This window comes from Ochotona princeps, chromosome 9, assembly GCF_030435755.1.
Source record: "Ochotona princeps isolate mOchPri1 chromosome 9, mOchPri1.hap1, whole genome shotgun sequence".
Classification (NCBI taxonomy): domain Eukaryota; kingdom Metazoa; phylum Chordata; class Mammalia; order Lagomorpha; family Ochotonidae; genus Ochotona; species Ochotona princeps.
In genome coordinates, this window is record NC_080840.1 from 58420251 (window position 1) to 58440257 (window position 20007).

General features: G+C 38.1%; 1 protein-coding gene across 11 annotated transcripts in view; it reads right to left on the reverse strand.

The window, feature by feature from the left end:
* STAU2 (staufen double-stranded RNA binding protein 2) overlaps positions 1-20007 on the reverse strand; it is a 294210-nt gene that overhangs the window by 115036 nt on the left and 159167 nt on the right. For all 11 annotated transcript variants that reach the window (XM_058668740.1, XM_058668739.1, XM_058668734.1 and 8 more), the window contains one exon: positions 9453-9760. In XM_058668740.1, coding sequence (XP_058524723.1) covers positions 9453-9760 — 308 coding nt within the window. The remainder of the gene's footprint in view (positions 1-9452; positions 9761-20007) is intronic.

Below are 20007 nucleotides of genomic sequence, written 5' to 3' on the forward strand. Positions count from 1 at the left end.
GATTCTATTTTATTAACTGAATATTACTTTAAAAAATTGGTTTCAAAGATAAGACATCACAACTATATTCTTTCTTTATTGTAAGTGTACAGGATTTTCACTGCAGCACTATAAAAAGTTAAGATCATAATGACATTCTGTTATTTTTTGTTTTTACAGAAAATTGGAATGTAGTGTTTTATACTGGAAAATCATGAATGTTAGAAACACATGCATTTTTATTTAGAATATGATTATATTCATATTGAAAAGGCCACTTATTACTCCAGTTCTGGACAAGAGGAAATAAGATACATTTTTCCCTATTCTGTTTGCTAGGTCCAAGTGCAAATACTGAACATCATACATGAAACAAGCAAAAGTGGACTCAGAGTGGCAGAGGAGAAGGAAGACAACCTAAGGACTTGAGAGAAGTCAGAAATCCATGAACACCAATGGGTATAGAACACTTCTAAAATAAGGAAAAAGAAGAAAAGCCTCATCCTGCTCTTCTTTAACTAAAAGACTAAAACGAATAATCTCGTAAAACAGAAAACTTTTAGACAATACACTTCCCTATAAAAGGCTACAGGGAAAATGGCAGACGCCCTCCTACCCATTACAGCAAAGGCCAACTACGGAGCCTCTCTTTCCACCTGGACCTGACTGCAATGAGGAGTTCCAAAACCTCTGCTAGAGAAGGCCCAGTGGGAAAGGAGGGCTTTCATCCCTGTTGGATTCCTACACTTCCACCTCCTCGACAGGGTGGTGTTAGGAGAAGCACTGCGGAGGGTCAGGATCTTCAGCACCAGCCAGATGTAACAGAGCCCCTTTCCCACACCAGGGTGTCAACAATAGATAAGCGGAAAATGTGAACTAGCCAGAAGGAAGGGGGGGGGCACTCCACTTGCTGGCTTACTGAATCATAACTCCAAGGAACACAGTACTCAACCACTCCTATCAAGAACCAGAACAACCTCAGTGACAATGGGAAAAGATAATCACCAGATGCCAACACCAAGATGACCCAGAGGTAAGCCTTATCTAAAGTGGTCATCATGTAAAAGCTTCAAGAATCAACTGTACACACATGCTTGAAACAAAAACAATCAACCAAAGAAACATTAGACACCTCAACAGATGCGCTTAACCTCAAAAGTGAGAAGAACAGAAGAATCCGTGAACTTGAAGCTAGAAAAATATAAATTCTCCCATCTCAAGAACCAAAAACAGATGAGGGAAAAAAAATGAACAGAGCTTCACACAGATGTGTGAGACCATAACAAATGATTCAATATTTGTATCATCAGTAACTCAAAGGGAAAAGAGATGATAGGTGGGGCTGAAACCCAATCCAAACAAACAATGACTACAAATGCCCTACATTTTGTTACAAGATACGAACCTACACCTTAAGAAGCTAATCCAGTCCCAACACAATAAACATAGAGGAATCCACTTGTAAACACATAATCAAACTTTGAAAAACAAAACCAAAAATCTTGGAAGCAGTGGAAGAGGAAAAAACCCTGAACTATAGAAATAACTAGCACATTTTTCAGCTCATGAAACAAGTGTCAACACCAGAATTTTATATCTGACAAAAATATCCTGCAGAAATTGAAGGGGGACACAAAATATGCTCAAATGAAAAGAAACAGTGTTTGCTGTCAGTACACCTACCCTAAAACAATTGCCAAAGTTCATTTCTTCAAACAAAGGAAACAACAAAAGCAGAAACAAATATAGAATATAATAAAATAACTGTTAAACAAAACAGATTCTCCTAACCTCTTTTAACTTCCTAAGTTACGACGGACATCTGAAGAAAAATTCTTTTTAAAGATTTATTCATTTTTATTGCAAAGTCAGATGTACAGAGAGGAAGAAAGAGAGGAAGATCTTCCATCCAATGATACACTACCCAAGTGGCCGCAATGGCTGGAGCTGAGCTGAGCTGAGCTGAGCCCATCTGAAGCCAGGAGCCCGGAGCTTCTTCCAGGTCTCCCACTTGGGTGCAAGGTCCCAAGGCTTTGGGCTGTCCTCAACTGCTTTTCCAGGCCACAAGCAGGGAGCTGGGGATGAAGCAGTTCTGCCAGGATTTAACCAGTGCCCATATGGGATTCCAGCAAGTTCAAGGTGATAACTTTCAGCTGCTAGGCCACCGTGCTGGGCCCAAGACAGTGCTATTGTCTATTCTATTGTCTATTGCTGAGAAGGACACAGCACCACTTCTGTGTTACTTCATACCAAAAACTGAACAATCTCATCCTGGAGATAACAACACATTCCTCTAAGAGTGTAAGGAACTTATGTTCAAAGATACACAGGACCTACATTGTGGCATAGTGCATAAAGCCACTGCCTGGGATGCTGGCATCCCATATCAACACTGGCTGGAGTCCTGGCTGCTGCTTCAGATCCAGTTCCCTGCTAATGTGCCTGGAAAACCAGCAGAGAATGCCCCCAAATGCTTGGGTTCCTGCTCCACTGGGAGACCTGAGGAAATTTCTGCCTCCTGGCTTCGGCCTGGCCCTGCACTAGTAATTACAGTCATTTTGGAGGTGACCCAATGAACAGAAGATCTCTCTCTTTACCTCTCTATAACTCTGCCCTTGAAATGAATGAATCACTTTTTTAAAAAAAGAGTATTCAAGCAACGAAAGACAGGAATCAGTGGAGACTAAATTTTCTCTCTTTTTTAAAGATTTATTTATTTATTTTTATTGGAAAGGCAGATATACAGAGAGGAGGAGAGACAGAGAGGAAGACCCTCCTTCCAATGGTTCTCTCCCCAAGCAGCCGCAGTGGCTGGAGCTGAGCCGATCCGAAGCCAGGAGCTTTTTCTGGGTCTCCCAAGTGGGCACAGGGTCCCAAAGGTTTGGGCCATCCTCAACTGCTTTCCCAGGCCTCAGACAGGGAGCTGGATGGGAAACAGGGCCACTGGGTTTAGAACCGGTGCCCATATGGAATCCCGGCGCATTCAAGATAAGGACTTTAACTGCTACATGTCAGGCCCTAAATTTTCTCTTAATTAGAAAAACAAAGTCCTTGGGAGAATGTGGTCCTTTCAATTTCTGATATATGAAAAAAAAATGGATATAGGGAAAAAATACACCTGATCTAAAAGGCTGGAAAATTACAATATGCAAAGAGTTTACAAAAAGAATATTTCCCCAAGTCGGAGTTTTGGAGGAAAAAAAATGCATAGCCCTGTGCATGAGAAGCTAGTAGTGGAGGCAAAGATATGTGCATAACATAAAAACGCTAGTTGGTTTGCAAAGGAAAAAGTCTCTAATGAGTGAACGGTTAGGAAGTCTCTGCAGAGAAATAGAAACTTTAAAAATAATCATACCAAAATTCTAGAAATACAGAAAGCACTATCCAAAGTAAAAAAAAAAAAAAAAAAATCTCATTAGATGAAGCAGACAACCAACTTGGAAGTTATACCATCTGAATTTCAGAGAAGAAAATAAATAAAGCCTCAGGAAATTGTGGGAAAGAAAATTTTTTAAAGATTTATTTTATATTTGAAAGGCAGATATACAGAGAGGAAGAGAGACAGAGAGGAAGATCTTCCATCTGATGATTCACTCCCCCAAGTGAGTGCAACAACCGGAGCTGTGCTAATCCAAAGCCAGGAGACAGTAGTGTCCTCCTTGTCTCCCACACGGGTGCAGGGTCCCAATGCTTCGGGCCGTCCTTGACTGCTTTCCCAGGCCACAAGCAGGGAGTTGAATGGGAAGCGGGGCTGCCAGGATTAGAACTGACACTCATATGGCATCCTGGCACATTCAAGGTCAGGATTTCAGTCATTAGGCTATCATGCCAGGCCCAGAAAACAAAACTTTTAAATGCATGTAAGTGGCAGTCCCAGAAGGACAGAAGAGAAATAAAGGGACAGGAAATTTGAAGGAACTCAAGCCAGAATTTCTCAAATTCGATGAATACAATTAAATATACAGATTTCAGAAAGCAAGAGATACACAGTTCATTAAATAATATCCCCTAAAATATATGCCCAATTAGGGTAACTCTAAAACCTTCATTGTGAAAACATTCTTAGCAAATATAACCAAAATATGAATTTCAGGATGAGTTCATCTTGGCTTCAGGATAAGTTCTAAGTTCAATAATAAGTTTCCTTTCAAGAGCAAATAAAATGCACAGCTACATAAAGTGGAGACTGGGATGACAAATTCTCACTAGAAACACTGAGAATTAAGTGCACTTCCAAGAAGCTAAAGCACAGGCACAGATGGATTTTTCCCCAGAGCCCTTAACATGGATATCATACATCACATCTACAGAACTGTGACAGGACAATCGATCATAACAATTGTGATATGCAATCAATGATGTAATAATATCCGTGAAACATATCATTTTTTCCTCCCTATTTTGAATTCTCTTCTTTGGAAATAAGTAAAAATTACCAGTAAGTTAATAGACCAATTCAATAGACATTAAAATGAACCGGCAGAATTCTAGATTCACTCAAGAATGAATTCACTAGACGAAGACTGTTGCAGATATTAAGACAAAAAAAAAAAAAGAAAAAGAAAAAAATATTTTAAGACAGTAGGATGTCAGAAAGCACAAAAGCAGAGTTTTCCTTTGAAAGACTAAAGCCATATGAAGTAAAAACTGAGTTTATATCTTTTTTGTTGTCAGGGTGTCTCCTGTTTCCAGTAGTTGTAGTCCATCCAGCTGTCAGCAGAGGAACTAGACATCTAAGGGAAGACATTTCAGAAGAAATTGCAATGTGAAATATGGATGGAAATTGCACCCAAACCCTGGCTGGTTGCTAAATTTCACATGTGCAAGGAGACCCCAGAAAGCCAACTACAGTGATATAAAATTTCTCAAAAGGAGACATATGTTAAATATAATAAGTGTGAATTATATTTGAGAAGAAAAATGTTAAGTAGACGTTTCCATAATGTAAATCTCATAATAATGGAAGGTCCAAGTATAAAATATTCTTTGACTATTTTGAAAAAAATACAATCTAATTGCACAAAAGAGCAGACTGATGCTCAATCCCCTGAGAAAGGTTAATTTACTAAAGCAACTCATTTTCATTTCCAACTCAATCATTTTTCTAATGATTAATTTTAAACAAAGATTTGCTTGTGTTTACTAGTTTTGAAGATAATTTGGACAATGTAAAACCGTATTAAAACTTGGGAAAGGAGTCCAGGACAGCCCAAAGCCTCTGCACCCTGCACCCACATGGTTGACCCAGAAGAAGCTCCTGGCTTCAGATTGGATTGGCTCAGCTCTGACTTTGTGGCCACTTGGGGCATGCACCAGCAGAAGGAAGATCTTTCTCTCTGTATCTCTTTGTATCTTTATATCTGCCTTTCCAATAAAAATAAATAAATCTTAAAAGAGAGAGAACTGTCAGTGTTAGATTTAACTTTTAATATTCTTAGATGACGGAAAACATTTGAGACTGATCTTTTGCAACAATGAAATATATGTTCATGCAATAATAGCATATGCAAAGTACTTTTAAAGGTATTTTCCTCCCCAAAATGTGACACATTGTAGTGAACTGAAAGATTTTAGTAAATTAATACACAGTTTTGCAAATATAAAATCTTTTCATATAAATAAATTTTATAAAATGAAAAAAAAGGAAAAAGGGACACAACATGTGCCTTGACCTGCTTCTGAGCATGAAAATAATTTTTCAGAAATATATATTTGTAAGAAGTTCTCTACTTCTTAAACCTTCTTCTGCATTCTCTGTACCTAAAATAACCTTATCATGCAACCAAAACAAATTTCTGGAGGAATCTTTTTTTTTTCGTGGGTGTAAACATTCAATGTACTTAAGTAAAGGATAAAAATATTTCAAATTAGGAATTGTAAGTAAGTGCTTATTTTGAGGATTGTTTTACTGTTGTTTGAAAGGCAGATTGTACAGAAACAGAAGGAGAGACAAAGTGGTATTGCATCTGCTGCTTAATCCCTGGAGTGGCCTCAATGGCCTTAGCTGAGCTGGTCTGAAGCTGGGAGCCAGGGAGCTTACTCCTGTCCTTTCACATGGGTTCAGGAGCTTGTATGCTGTCAAGTGACCAATTCAGGTGATAACCATGTGTTTGGTAGGTGTTTGCTACAAAGACAGTTGTATCTTATCTGCAATGACAGAATCTATTTCCCAATCCTTACGTATTGTTGGCTCTGACCTATAAATTATAGCTTTAATCACACATGCGCACGAACATATGAAATTAGTTTTTCATGTCTGTGAGTTCCACATCCAATTAACTGAAATGCAAACTATCTGGGAGAAAATTGCACTTAAAATGAACATGTGCAGAAGTTTTTTTCTTGATCTTATCTCCTAAAACTGTATCATCACAGTAACATTGTGTTAATTATTTGAAGTGAATAATGGAAATAATTAAAATTTAATACATAAAAATAAAGTTCACATTAAGGAAATTTAAAAAAACCATATTAAAACTGTAAACTTTCACACTAATGTAGACTACAACACAAAACCAAATCTACTTTCCAGCACTCAAGAATGTCCTATGATTTTTTCCTATGATTTTCTTGAAAAGACAAATGATTCTCAAATACTGTGGCAGTACAGAGTATCAAAGCAGACATCAGGAAATGTGGACACTAGGTTAAGACTACATCTCTAGCAAATTTTCATGCAATGTGTAGAAGTTATAGCAGCTTACTGACTGCACTGAATTAAGTCAAAAGCTTAACAGAACCACTGACATAAAACCTTTTTTCTTTAAAAAACATAATAAGAGCATTCAGGTTTAAAAATAAAATGCATGCAATAAACTGTTGAAGCAGATGTTCACTTCTAGCAGAGTCCCAAAAGGGTTGATTCTAACATAGAAGGAAATTTCAGTTGGTACAAGAAAGGGTTAAACAAACTGCTGGACAATCATTGAAAACGTGCAGATGTTCAGTCACCATCTCTTCCATGACATCAGCTTTGTGCACAGTAACTTCAATTTTACTTATGAAGAAAAGGTTGTGAGCTTATAGCTACATTCTGGCGAGCAAACTACTTTTTGTGATGAAATTAATGGTGTGATAATGAAAAAATTCAAAGTTAAAACAACTTTGTTTTCAACACAGTCACATATTTTTACTTTTGTAATGTGATGCAGCTGTCATATACAATGGCTCATGGAGGCTTAAGTCAAACTGCAATGAATGGCCAGAGAAGGGTTTATTCAGCATTCAGCAAGCAACATTATCTATTTAGGGTGCAATAAAATAAAAAAAGTACTAGCCTAGATACAAAGCAAAAGAATTTATTGTTTTTAAATTCCAAAGTAACATAGCAGAAAAATATCTACAACAAGCTGGATCTATAATTTCTAAACTACAGGTCAATTAAAACATTTGAGAAATAAAAGCAATCTACATGTTTTTCTGCCAGATAAATATACCTGTGAAAGTTACCTAGAGAGAAACAGGCTTTAAAACTCTTAATCATAAAGAACCTTCTACCATGACATTATGAAAACGGGTTCAATGTGGGACAGAACACCAAGCCACTTCCCACAGAGATGGCTCACTACTCAGCTGTATGTTCTAACTCCTCAGTGACACAGTATTTCACATCAATATCAGGTTATTCAGCCAAATAAGCACAGGAATGTTTTTATACCATCTGTTTGTAGTCATCAGTACGTCAGAATCACAGGACACATATCTGAAAATGTGTAATGTACCTATAAATAAGCATACACTAAAAGCTTTGTAAAAGGCCTAAACAGTCAACTCTCCGCCGGGAGAAGCAAACTGCATTTTAGATAAAGTGAAGATATGTTGAAATTACAATTGTCATTGCACAGAACAAATAAAAACAACACAAAACAAAAAACTAAGTGTTCTGGCAGCAAAATTATATCTATCATAGTAACATCTCCGAGGAAAAAAAATCAATTCAGGGCTTGAGTACAATTTGTGGTTTGTTTCTATAAAACTGCAGTGTTACTCTCAGATATTTCTAAGTGACTAGATCTGTAAGTAAGCAGTGAGTTTATTTTCATCAGTTTATTTCTAATTCAGCATATGCAGATTAAAGACAAAACTAAATACTACTTAAGTTCCCATTTCATATGAACCAAGGTTTTTTTTTCTTTACAGTGATTTATTGTGATTTTTCAGGTAGACAATTAAAACAAATTTTAAATTTGTTAACTTGAAATTATGCTTTTAAAATTTCACAGCCAATAATTGGTAACAACTTCTTTAGTTTAATATTAATAGTCCAATTAAAAACACTATCAACTATCTGGCAACAGATTTGAAAGAAACAGAAGAGCTCTGTGAAGGGAGAAAAAGAAACCAAACATGCAAAATATTCCCAAAGAACACATGATCTTCTTTTGTATTTTTATAATCTAAACTTGTAAAATTTTTATAAATACATAATCACTCTACACAACACAGTTCTTCTAGAGCATTTCTAAAGGAAATTACAGTTTTTGGTCTTAAAGAATAAGACTAAGATGGAAAGGGCGGTGAAAACAGTGAAATCTGAAGAAGCAATATACTCTTTCTAGACACAAGCAAGCTGCAGTTCATCCAGTCAGGTTAGCAGTTACAGTTCAGTACATCATCTTCAAGGCAACTAAGAAACCAAGACACATGGATGCTCCCTTCCTAGGGTTAACAATTCTTTTAACCACTCCATCAAGGAGTATTGGTTTTTGTGATTTTTTTTTCAAAGGGAAACAAGAATAAATAAAGGGGAGCAAAGTTTCCATCCCCAATTCACATATACAAATTATTTTAAACTATAAGCAAGTTTTAGCCTACTGAGTGAAACAGAATTGTAGATTCCACCTGAGGCAGGTACTACCCAACCTAGATAGCTCAAAACATGACCCAGTAAAATAAATACGCATTATTATACCTTACACAACTAGAAAGCATTTTGTTATCATTCACATACCAAGTTCAATTAAGTCCTAATGTAACAGGTTTCTAGGATGTGTACCTTAATCATGTACCTGAATCACAACTAACCACAGAATGGTAAGTTCAAAATTTCTACGAAAGCAAAAATCACCATTAGAAAAAAATTTTTTTATGTTAAAAGAGGAAGCAATCGAGTGTGAAATATTATCACCAGATATCTACGGACAGAATTTTTGTGGAAGACAGTGTGCCGAGAGCAACGTACCCAGTTAAGAACAAATGGAAGGCTGAATCGTGTGTGAGAAATGTTGAAAAAGGAAAATGGGGACAAAGAAAAAAATGAAGGAGAGTCAGGCAGCAAAATAACTTCTGGACAAACAAAATGAGAAAAAAGCAGGCATGTGCCTGTGGTTCTCCCTCCTCTGACCTTGTGTTCCTAAACAATTTCTAACATAAGTGGCAAACAGGCCACACTGGCAGGCAACAATGAGCCTTCAGATGGACAGAGATGAGCAATCTGGGGCTAATGAACTGTTTTGTTTGTTTTTAATTCATACCTGAAAGCCTTGAATCCTTGCTAAATATTCCAGTTGTTTTGAAGGTTGTACTGGAGAACAAGGGGGAGTAGGAGAACTTCCTTTTAAACCTATGGCTTCAGCTGTAGGCGATGTTCCATTCATAAGGAGCTCCCTGGCAATGGTAGCTGAGCTGTTCGCTGTGGGAGATACACTGAAGAAAGAACTTGAAGGCTGGTTCATATCTTTGGGTGACAAATAGCCTAGAGTGGTGCCAGAGATTACTTTGTGGCGGCTGGCTTCCATCTCTTGATAAACATCAGGAGACAAATGAAGAATTCCTTTTGGAGCTATAAATAAAATGAAGGAACACTGTTATTACATTTCAAATAAAAAATAGAGCCAGGCTACAGCATTATTCCCTCAACAGCCTCACTTGGGGGTAACAACAAAGCAGTGATAGCATCTTCCTCAGAACTACAGAGATAACTTTAACTGTTACTTAAGAGGTAAATGATCTATGTGTTAATAATCCTAAAATTAAAAGCTTAAAAACACACAAAATTTTGTTTTGGTAGAACTTGCACTTGATAGAGAAGCAATGGAAAGACAAAGGAAACCAATACATGGGAAATGGAGACAAAAACCAGGAACGTGCAGTGTCTTCACCCTGGAATTTCATATTTTCTATGTCATGAAAGACATACGAAGCCCCCAGGATAGCATCCACTGAGGCACTAAAGGTAAAACAAAGTCTGGAACAGTCCAGACTCCTTCAGAGGTACAAATATATTCAGTAGCTTCCTGGATCCTCTCTTCTGCATAGCAACATCCTACAGAAAACTTTACATCCTAAATTAGGTATCAAAAACTGATGAGGCACCTTCATTTCAAAATTAATGGCCTTTATCTTAGCTTACTAGTGATACTACCACCTCTTTGTCCCTTTTCCACTCTAAACTCCTGGCAGCCACCTCTGACTGACCCATGATCAACTAGTTATCATGCTTATTCAAACAATATTGCCACTTCCTCATCAAATGCATCAGCTCAAGCAAGGCCATAAAAATTATGAAAGAATAAGCCTGGGGTTGTGGCATCAGTAGAAGTTATTTTAAATCTAGAAAGAAGCACTTTTCCTTTGAATGAAATTTGTCTCACAGAAGTTTTAAATCATATTTCCAATTACTTGTTGTACGGTCTTTTAATTACACATTAATAACTCTCAAGCTATGCATTTTGCGGGGGCAAGCATTTGATCTAGCAGTTAAGACACCCATAACAGAATGCCTGGGTATAACATCTACCTCCTCTCCTAACTCCAGCTTCTACTTTTTTTTTTAAAGATTTATTCATTTTATTACAGCCAGATATAAAGAGAGGAGGAGAAACAGAGGAAAATCTTCCATCCGATGATTCACTCCCCAAGTGAGCCGCAACGGGCCGATGTGCGCCAACCCGATGCCGGGAACCTGGAACCTCTTCCAGGTCTCCCATGCGGGTGCAGGGTCCCAATGCATTGGGCCGTCCTCGACTGCTTTCCCAGGCCACAAGCAGGGAGAGGGATGGGAAGTGGAGCTGCTGGATTTAGAACCGGCGCCCATATGGGACCCCAGCAAATTCAAGGGTAGGACTTTAGCCACTAGGCCACTCCGCCGGGCCCAATTCCAGCTTCTTCTGAAGCAAACCCTCTGAGGCCACAAGTGATGGCTCAAACAATTGAGCTGTTACCACCTAAACAGGATATTTGCAGTGAGTTTCTAGCCCCTAGTGTGTCCCCCAAGTAGAGGCCATTCCAGGTTTTTTGTTTGATTGTTTGTTCTTGGTGGGGAGTGAACCAGCAGATGGGAGTATGCCTTCTTCCTCTCTGCATCTTAAATAGCTTAAATTCATGTACACGGTTTTAAGTTACTGAGAAGTCACTACTTGCAGAGTGTGCCATGAGAGGGAACTCACATCCCTTGTTCTTGCCCTTCTCTTGCATGTCATTAACATTCTCACCCAGGCCACTGTGACAATCACTGAAACATCTCACTATTGCTCATCTACCCAGGGTCTATTTCTTAAAATGTGCCCTACAACACTATCCCCACCAAATGATTTTATGATAAATACATCTGGAAAATGATATGAATAATATCATACATTTTCCTTCTAAAAACTGAAACATGCACATCAGCAGAATAAAGAATACAAGGAACCCAAAATAACAGAGATCTATTCAACTTAATTTAACGAAGAGTTTCACAAGCTTATTTTAGATCCACATTTTTTTATATGCCTTTAACATCCACTTGTAAATACAGGAGGCTATCCCATTCTCTTTTGCATTAATTTCCAATGACCTGTTTTAGAGTTTGCTGATGACTTCTCCTTTGATCTTACCTGTTGAGCCCCCTGTAATTCCTTTTTCAACTCAGCTATTATATTCTTCAGCTTCAGGATTCCTAGTTGTTATACACTTTTTTTTAATGGTATCATGTCACTTACTGTGCATTTTGCATTCTTAAACCTTTCTCTGACATGAGATACATTCATGCAAATGTTGTTCAATCCAGTTGACATGTGAATACAATATGATGAGTGGGATGTTAATTTTGTCGTTGACTTTTTTTTTGTTATACACTTTTTAACATTTTGTTGGAATTCTCACTTTGTTTATGCATTATTTACCTTACCTCACTGGACATCTCTCTAAGAGTATTTTGATTACTCTATCAGATAAATCATGTATCTCCATTTCATTATAGCCAATTTTTGTTATTTGGAAAATATTTCTCTGTTTTCCTTGATTCTCTGTGCTAGTACCTGCACATCAGACGAAGTAGCCTCCCCTCCTGGTCTTCATGAAGGGGATAGATACAGAACAAGATCCTCATCTATCAGACTAACTAGAGGTTCTGTACGTCTCTCAAGCCTCGAGGATCATCTAATTCATCTCTGTTCCTGGGAATCCCAGACATCTAGAGAATGCCGGGACCATCAGCATTCTGAGGCTGAAATAAAGTCCTCAGGTAGCTTCCAAACAAACTGGGTTGTTAAATACATAGTGTACTTCTTTGCTTCCCAAGAAAGAAGAAGAGTGGTGGCGGTTTTGTTTTTTTAATTTATTTTTATTATAAGGGAAGATTTTAGAGAGAGAGAAGGAGAGAGAGAGAGAAGGCTCACTCCCTAAAGCTGAGTTGATCTGAAGCTGGGAGCCAGGAGTTTCTTCCAGGTCTCTCATGTGAGTCTGGGGTCCCAAAGATTTGGATCATTCTATGTTGCCTTCCCAAGTTATAATCAGAGAACTGCACTGGAAATGGAGCAGCTAGGACACAAACTGGCACTAACATAGGATGCCATCACAGCAGGGTGGAAGATTAACTTGCTGTGCAACTGCACTTGCCTGAGAAGTGGCATTTTTAAAATTTTTACTTCTTTTTTATTACTATTATCATTTTATGATAGTTCCATAGGTCCTGGGATTTCCCTTGCCCCCTCACCAAATACCCTCCCCACCACCACTGAGTTCTCCTGTATTATTATTATTATTATGGCATAGTTCTTCATAAACAGTCAAATGTCCATCATTGCGGGCATGGACAATGGCACAGAGTCCAGCACCCTATTGTCAAGATATAGTTAACAGTTTGATTGGGAGTCCATCTTTGATCTGGATGTAGAGATGCATACTGCATTGTATCCTCTCATCTAGATATGACAGTCTCCATTATAATTACTGTACATTCTCTTGAGTGAAAAGCCATAAAACAAAATCAACAAAAGGAAGAAAAACAGAAATTTACAACACCATTACGTTAAAAATACATGCTACCAAATGACTAACATGTCACTGAAGAAACAGAAAAGAAAATCAAGAACCTTCTTGAAGAAAATGATGCTACTGCATGATCTATGAGTCAGTGGACAATTTAATGAGAAAAAAATTGTTTTGAACAGATGAAACAAAAAAAAATCAAAATCCATGAGATCCAGTTTCGGCTGATCTTTGTTGGTGAGATATGTCTCCTGTAGGCAACAAATAGATGGGTTTTGTTTTTTTAATCCAGTCTACTAATCTGTTTGATTGATGAGTTTAAGCCACTTACATTCAGGGTTAATATTCAGTATGCATCTCTACTTTCAGATCAAAAATGGACTCCCAATCAAACTGTTAACAAATTACCTGGGTGGTAATTTGGTCCTGTCATTTCAGCAATGGGTTGTTCATTGTTTGACTGAGTCTTCTGTTTTACTGGGATGTTCTTCACATTTGCGTTTGGTTTTGGTGGGTGCTATTCCTCTTCTCTGTGAGGAGAACATCTTTAAGTATCCTTTGTAGGGCAGGTTTGGAAGAGGCAAATTCTTTTAACTTTTTTTTACTGTGGAAGAACTTTATTTCTTTTTCAAAGACAAAGGAAAGCTTTGTGGGGTACATTATCCTGGGCCGACAATTTTTTTCTTTTAGAATCTGGAATATGTCTTTCCATTATCTTCTGACCTGTAGAGTTTCCTGTGAGAGGTCTCCTGTGAGTTTAATTGGAATTCCTTTATATGTCACTTGATTTTTTTCAAATGTACACTTACGGATCTTTTTCTTAAGTTCGATTGAAGAGAGCTTGATGATCATGTGTCTTGGTGAAGATCACTTTTGGTCAAGACTGTTGGGAGTTCTGTGCCCCTCCTGGATGTTGTTTCCCAATTCTTTCTCTAGATTAAGAAAAATTTTTTTTTTAAAGATTTTTTTTTTTATTTTTATTGGAAAGCCGGATATACATAGAGGAGAGACAGAGAGGAAGATCTTCCATCCGATGATTCACTCCCCAAGTGACTGCAACGGCCGGTGCTGTGCCAATCTGAAGCTGGGAACCCGGAACCTCTTCCAGGTCTCCCACGAGGGTGCAGGGTCCCAAAGCCTTGGGCCGTCCTCAACTGCTTTCCCAGGCCACAAGCAGGGAGCTGGATGGGAAGTGAAGCTGCCGGGACCAGAACCGGCACCCATATGGGATCCCAGGGCATTCAAGGCGAGGACTTTAGCCACTAGGCCATGCCGCCGGACCCTCCCTTATTATTTCATTGAATACATCTATAAATCCAGTTTCTCTTTCTGTACCTTCTGGGACTCCCATAACTCTTACGTTTGACCTTTTAACAGTGTCTTTCAATTCTTGAATACTTTTTTTAGCTTGATCCAGCTCTGTTTCCAGCTTTTTGTTTGTTTCGCCCTGGTGACAGGAAATATCTTCCAATTCTGAGATTCTTTCTTCTGTTTCATTCCTTCTATTGTGGAGACTCTCCACTGCACTTTTAATTTGCTCCGCTGTTAAGTTCTGATACATCAGCTTTCATTTGATTCATTTCCTGTGTGACATATTCCTTAAATTCCTTGAATTCCTTTATTACATGCTTCTTGTTGTTGATAAAAAGTTTTATAGCAACTATTTTGAATTTTGTATCTGCCATTTGCTCGATGTCTTCCTCAACAAACTCTGAGGTTGGCAAAGGGTTTTGCTCCATTGCAGGGGGATCTTCAGTAATATTCATTGTGCCTCTGTCTACTCTTTCGCTCTTGGTCATTGTACTTCTGGTTAGCAGATTCGCCTCCTTGGGACAGGCTGCTAAGCTGTGTCACCCACAGATGTGCAATTCGATTTTACTTGTTGTGGTTGATACACGGCTCTTTGTTTACAATCACTTGTGCCACTCTCTCCAGGGAGTTTCAGCTTTGGACTTTCATGCTAGGCTTCCACCATGGTTTCTGTAGCCCTAACTCCTGGCTCAGCATTCTCCACTTCCTGTGACACTGTGCTGAGGCTACACCATTGTCTGTACAACCTTTCTTCCACTTCCAGTTCGAGCAGTTCCCAAGATTAGGGGGACACCAGGTGTCCTATATAGTTAGGTTTTTGGTGGTGCTGATCTTGTTGGAACCTGTTGGCTGTTAGGTCTAAGGCCACATGGACATATTTTGACCTGTACAATGCCATAGTTGGAATGATTTTCCTGTGGGAACAGTGCAATGCACTGAGCTCAGCAAGTTCTCACTGAACTCAGCGCATGCGCAGCTCACTGTTGTTTCTGCAGTCTTAAAGTTTTTGCTACACTGTACAAAATTGTGCCCAGTGTACTTCTACTAGAGTTTTTGATCTGCTTGCCATCAGGTCTGAAGGCTACCCAAACCTATCTTGGGTGTAATTTGTAGGGTGCCACGTTGTTGCAGTTCACTGAGCCCAAAATGAGTTCACTCCCAGCTCAGCACACATGCAGTACTGTCCTGTAGCCTTTGCCTCCCTATACAAAATGGCACCCAATTTGGCTCTAGGGGATGGACTGGGCTGTGAAATCCACCCTGCTCCCACACTGGTCGTGTAGGACATGAAATGACTGTGTCCATCCCTAGGCAGTGATGTAATCTGACAGCAAAGAATAGTGCACTCTCCCCCCACTCCCACCGCCCCTACTATGGAAACAGGAGGGAAAACTAAAACATTTATCTCACCCACCCTCCCCCAATCCCTATCCAACCTACCCTAATTGGAGTCCATATGGGTCTGCAACACCCCCATCTTTGTAAAAAATATTAAAATAAAAAGCAAATTGAAAAAAAAGCTGACTCCTACTTATGTCTGTAACCTCATCTACTAAGGTGTCATGACAAAGACTCCTTGCTTGCCATACGGATATATTCACAGTTCTTCCAGCACTACATGTTATTTAATCCCAACACACTTTAATTTTTATTGCTCTATTACATACATGCTTATATGCACACACATACAACATACAGACACACCATTCACATAAGTCCTAACAACTAAGTACTAACCGCCATGCTAACCAATTTTTTTCTGACCTTCAATCATAATCAATATATTTAGAGGAAAATGTAAACAGTATGAAATGTTTACATGCCTCATTAGAAACAGGTTGAAAGAGCACTAGGAATGAAAAAGGAGAAACAGAAGGAACTAAGGAGAAGGTTGTTGGAGCTGGCAATCAGAGTAATTTTAAAGCGGACAGGGTTAGCCAAAAAGAAGGGAACTAAAGGCTCCAGACAGCATAGGCAACTTCTGCCACTAGTACTTGAAGACAGAATTAGGGGGCCTGGTGCGATAGCGTAATGGTTAAGGTCCTCGCCTTGAACTCGCCTGGATTCCATATGGGTGTCGGTTCTAATCCCAGCAGCCCTGCTTTCCATCCAGCTCCCTGCTTGTGACCTGGGAAGGCAGTCAAGGCAGGCCCAAGGCCTTGGGACCCTGCACCTGTGTGGGAGACCCGGAAAGAAGTTCCTGGATCCTAGCTTCAGATCGACACCGGCCACTTGGGGAGTGAATCATCGGACGGAAGATCTTCCTCTCTGTCTCTCCTCCTCTCTGTACATCTGCCTTTCCAATGAAAGAAAGAAAGAAAGAAAGAAAGAAAGAAAGAAAGAAAGAAAGAAAGAAAGAAAGAAAGAAAGAAAGAAAGAAAGAAAGAAAGAAAGAAAGAGTTGGAAAATCACAGAAGGCAAAGAGAAGGGACCAAGTTGCAAGAAACTTTTATTCTAACAGCATTAAAGCATGGAAGAATTTTAGATGTGCTTTTACAAATAGTTTAAGTTGCTTAAGATGATAAATCGATTCTCTTTTATTGATTTTATTCATGGATATATATAGGTTTTCAAATTCTCTACATGAGCAAGTGTCAGTCTTTTATACCGAAGAAAAATTATCAATACATTTTTTGAGGGAAAGAATGAACATTGAAAATTGCACCAATACAATTATTAGAAAGAACTACTTTTAACTTTCTCCTTTAAGAGATTCTTTAAATTTTTTTAACCAATGCACTTTATACTTGTTGCTAACTTGAAAAAAAGTTAAACACAGGAGCATCATGATCCTACTATTTACAAAGCAGTTTATTTCTTACCACTATTTTTGCTTTTTTTCTTTTTTTTTTCTTTTATTTATTTATTTATTATTTTTAATTCATTAATTACATTGTATTATGTGACACAGTTTCATAGGTACTTGGATTCTCCCCACCCCTCCCCAAACCCTCCCACCATGGTGGATTCCTCCACTTTGTTGTATAACCACAGTTCAAGTTCAGTTGAGATTCCCCCATTGCAAGCATATATCAAACATAGAGTCCAGCATCTTATTGTCCAGTCAAGTTCAACGGCTTCTGAGGTATACCCACTCTGGTCTGAAGACAGAGCCAGCAGAGTATCATCCCGATCAATTAAAAGCTCCAACACACCATCAGCAAAAATGTCAATGAGGTGGTCACAGAAGGTGGTTAAGAACTCGCATTTACTTTTAACATATTGGTTACTCATTACTATGTCAATTAATTCCATAATGATGTAAATATTTTTGCTTTTTAAAAAATTTTTGTCTGAACTATCAAAACCACTTGAGAAAGACTCTCAGAGCATGCCCCACATAGGGGACCTGGGATGGGTGGGAGACTGGGTGGGGCTTTTCCCTTTACCTCCCCCTTTACTACAGATACACAAAAAAAATATGGAAATGATAGTCTTACCCACTTTCCTGTAGCCCTTGAAACCTTGTGCCCTAATTAAATAAGTACAGAGTGTCAAAAATAAAATTTAAAAATGGAAAAAAATAATACAGTGGAAAAAAATTTTTGTGTGCTAAGTTTTAAAAATATTTTTGTCTAAGTTTTTTTCTCTACTCTTCATTATTATTACTACTTTTTACTTGCCTTTGTGGATACTGTCACTATTGTCACCCAAAAAAGTGTTAAACATGTGTAAATAAATGAATAAGGTAAAAAAAAACTTCCACCAATATTTTTAAAAGCATAATATTTCATTACACACTGTTGTTTTAAACAATATTTTCTTTAAACAATTCTGTGCCGTTGGACTTTAAATTTGCTTTCTAATTTTTGTAAGTATAAACATATTGATAATCATTGTTGTAATTAAATCCTTAATCACATGAAAATTTATTTCTTAAATAGAATTATTAATTAAAAAATAAGCATTTCATTTTTTTACACTATCAAATGCCCCTCTAATAAAGCTATACTAATGTCACACACCCACAGAAATATGAAAGTGTCTGGTTACCTAGTTTAACATTAGATATCATAACTAAACACTAATGGCCACTTATCAATACTGACAGAAAGCAGGTCAGTGACTGCTCTAGTATGGGGCTAGCGGAAGTAACAGATTGCAAAATGGCATGAGGAAATTTCTAGGGAGGTGGAAATGTTTGTTTCACAAGTATATAAACATGTCAAAACTGGTCAAATTTTATGCTTTATGTACTTCAATTATGCCTCAAGTAGTAAAAAAAAAATCTGCCAATATAAGTGGAATGTCATTATTACTAGTTTACTTCACTAATTACATAAATATAATTCTTACCTAAATGTAACTCTAAATTCTGTTTGTAAGAAATCAAGAAACTTAACAGCATTACTTCACTACTGTTATTATACAGCAGCAATGGGCTTGCCAACAGCAATATTATGAAGCAACAAAAACATTCTCTCAATACTCAGGAGAGGCATTACATCACTGGGTAAAAACTCGTACAGAGTTCAGGCTCCCCTACTCCACGGTAAAGCCTGGTCAAAAAATATTTTCTCACTAATAAAGAAGATTCCTTTCTCCAGAGCTCAAATAATAGAACAGTTATAGAAACAGTAAAATGGCCTTACTACACAAAGGTGTAATGCATTTTCAATTTGAATATCAGTAGCAGCATAGGGATTGGTTATAATTCAGTGCAGGTCTTTCTACTGGAAATTTAAGTTGCTTTTTAATAGTTTAAATATTTTAGCAAAATCAGAATAATTTAGGGTATGCAAAGCTACTTATTTAGCCAATTAAGTCTCCCCCAAAACTGTATCAAGGTGTACTTCTCTTAACAGCAAGTCACTAAGCCTGCTTTCCCACACTCCTGTTAAAACAAATTTCATTTATTTCAAAAAGTCCTAGCCACTTTACAGGGTCACTGTTATCTTAATTTACTTGTACCTGATAACTGCTCAGTATAAGCTTTTTCTCATGTAACCAACTAAGGTCTGTACCTTCTTTGATCAGTTTCTTCACTCATGGATTTCAACCACTCTATTCTCCTCACTCCAGCAGGTTACATTCATTTCTATTCACCCTTTACCTGGCGAGGTCCTGAACCTATTCTCCCTTCATCTATCTTGTGTCCCTGATTTGGCCTTTGATACTTCTACCAGGGAACTGTTGGTCTGTAACCACTGTATACAGCTACGTTGTAGCAAGAGCATGGGTACTGTTCTACACTCTACTTTCTTATCTTACATAATTCCCACAACAACCAAGACGAATGGGCATTATTATTTCCCCAAGTTAAAGATGAAAACACTAAAGCCTGCAGATGTTAAGAAATTCAACTGAGGTCACATGAATAAGCTGCAACACTAGAACTGAATCATAGGCAACAGAGTATGTATCCAGAGCCTGGATACTTAAGCATCACATGAAACAGCCTCTTGAAAGAACAGGTGTTCAGGGACCTCCAAACACTTGATTCCTCAACTAGGAAGTAAACTCTATGTCTGAGACAAATTGGCTCCAGGTTTGATGCCATGCCATTACTGCTGACCCTAGATGTTC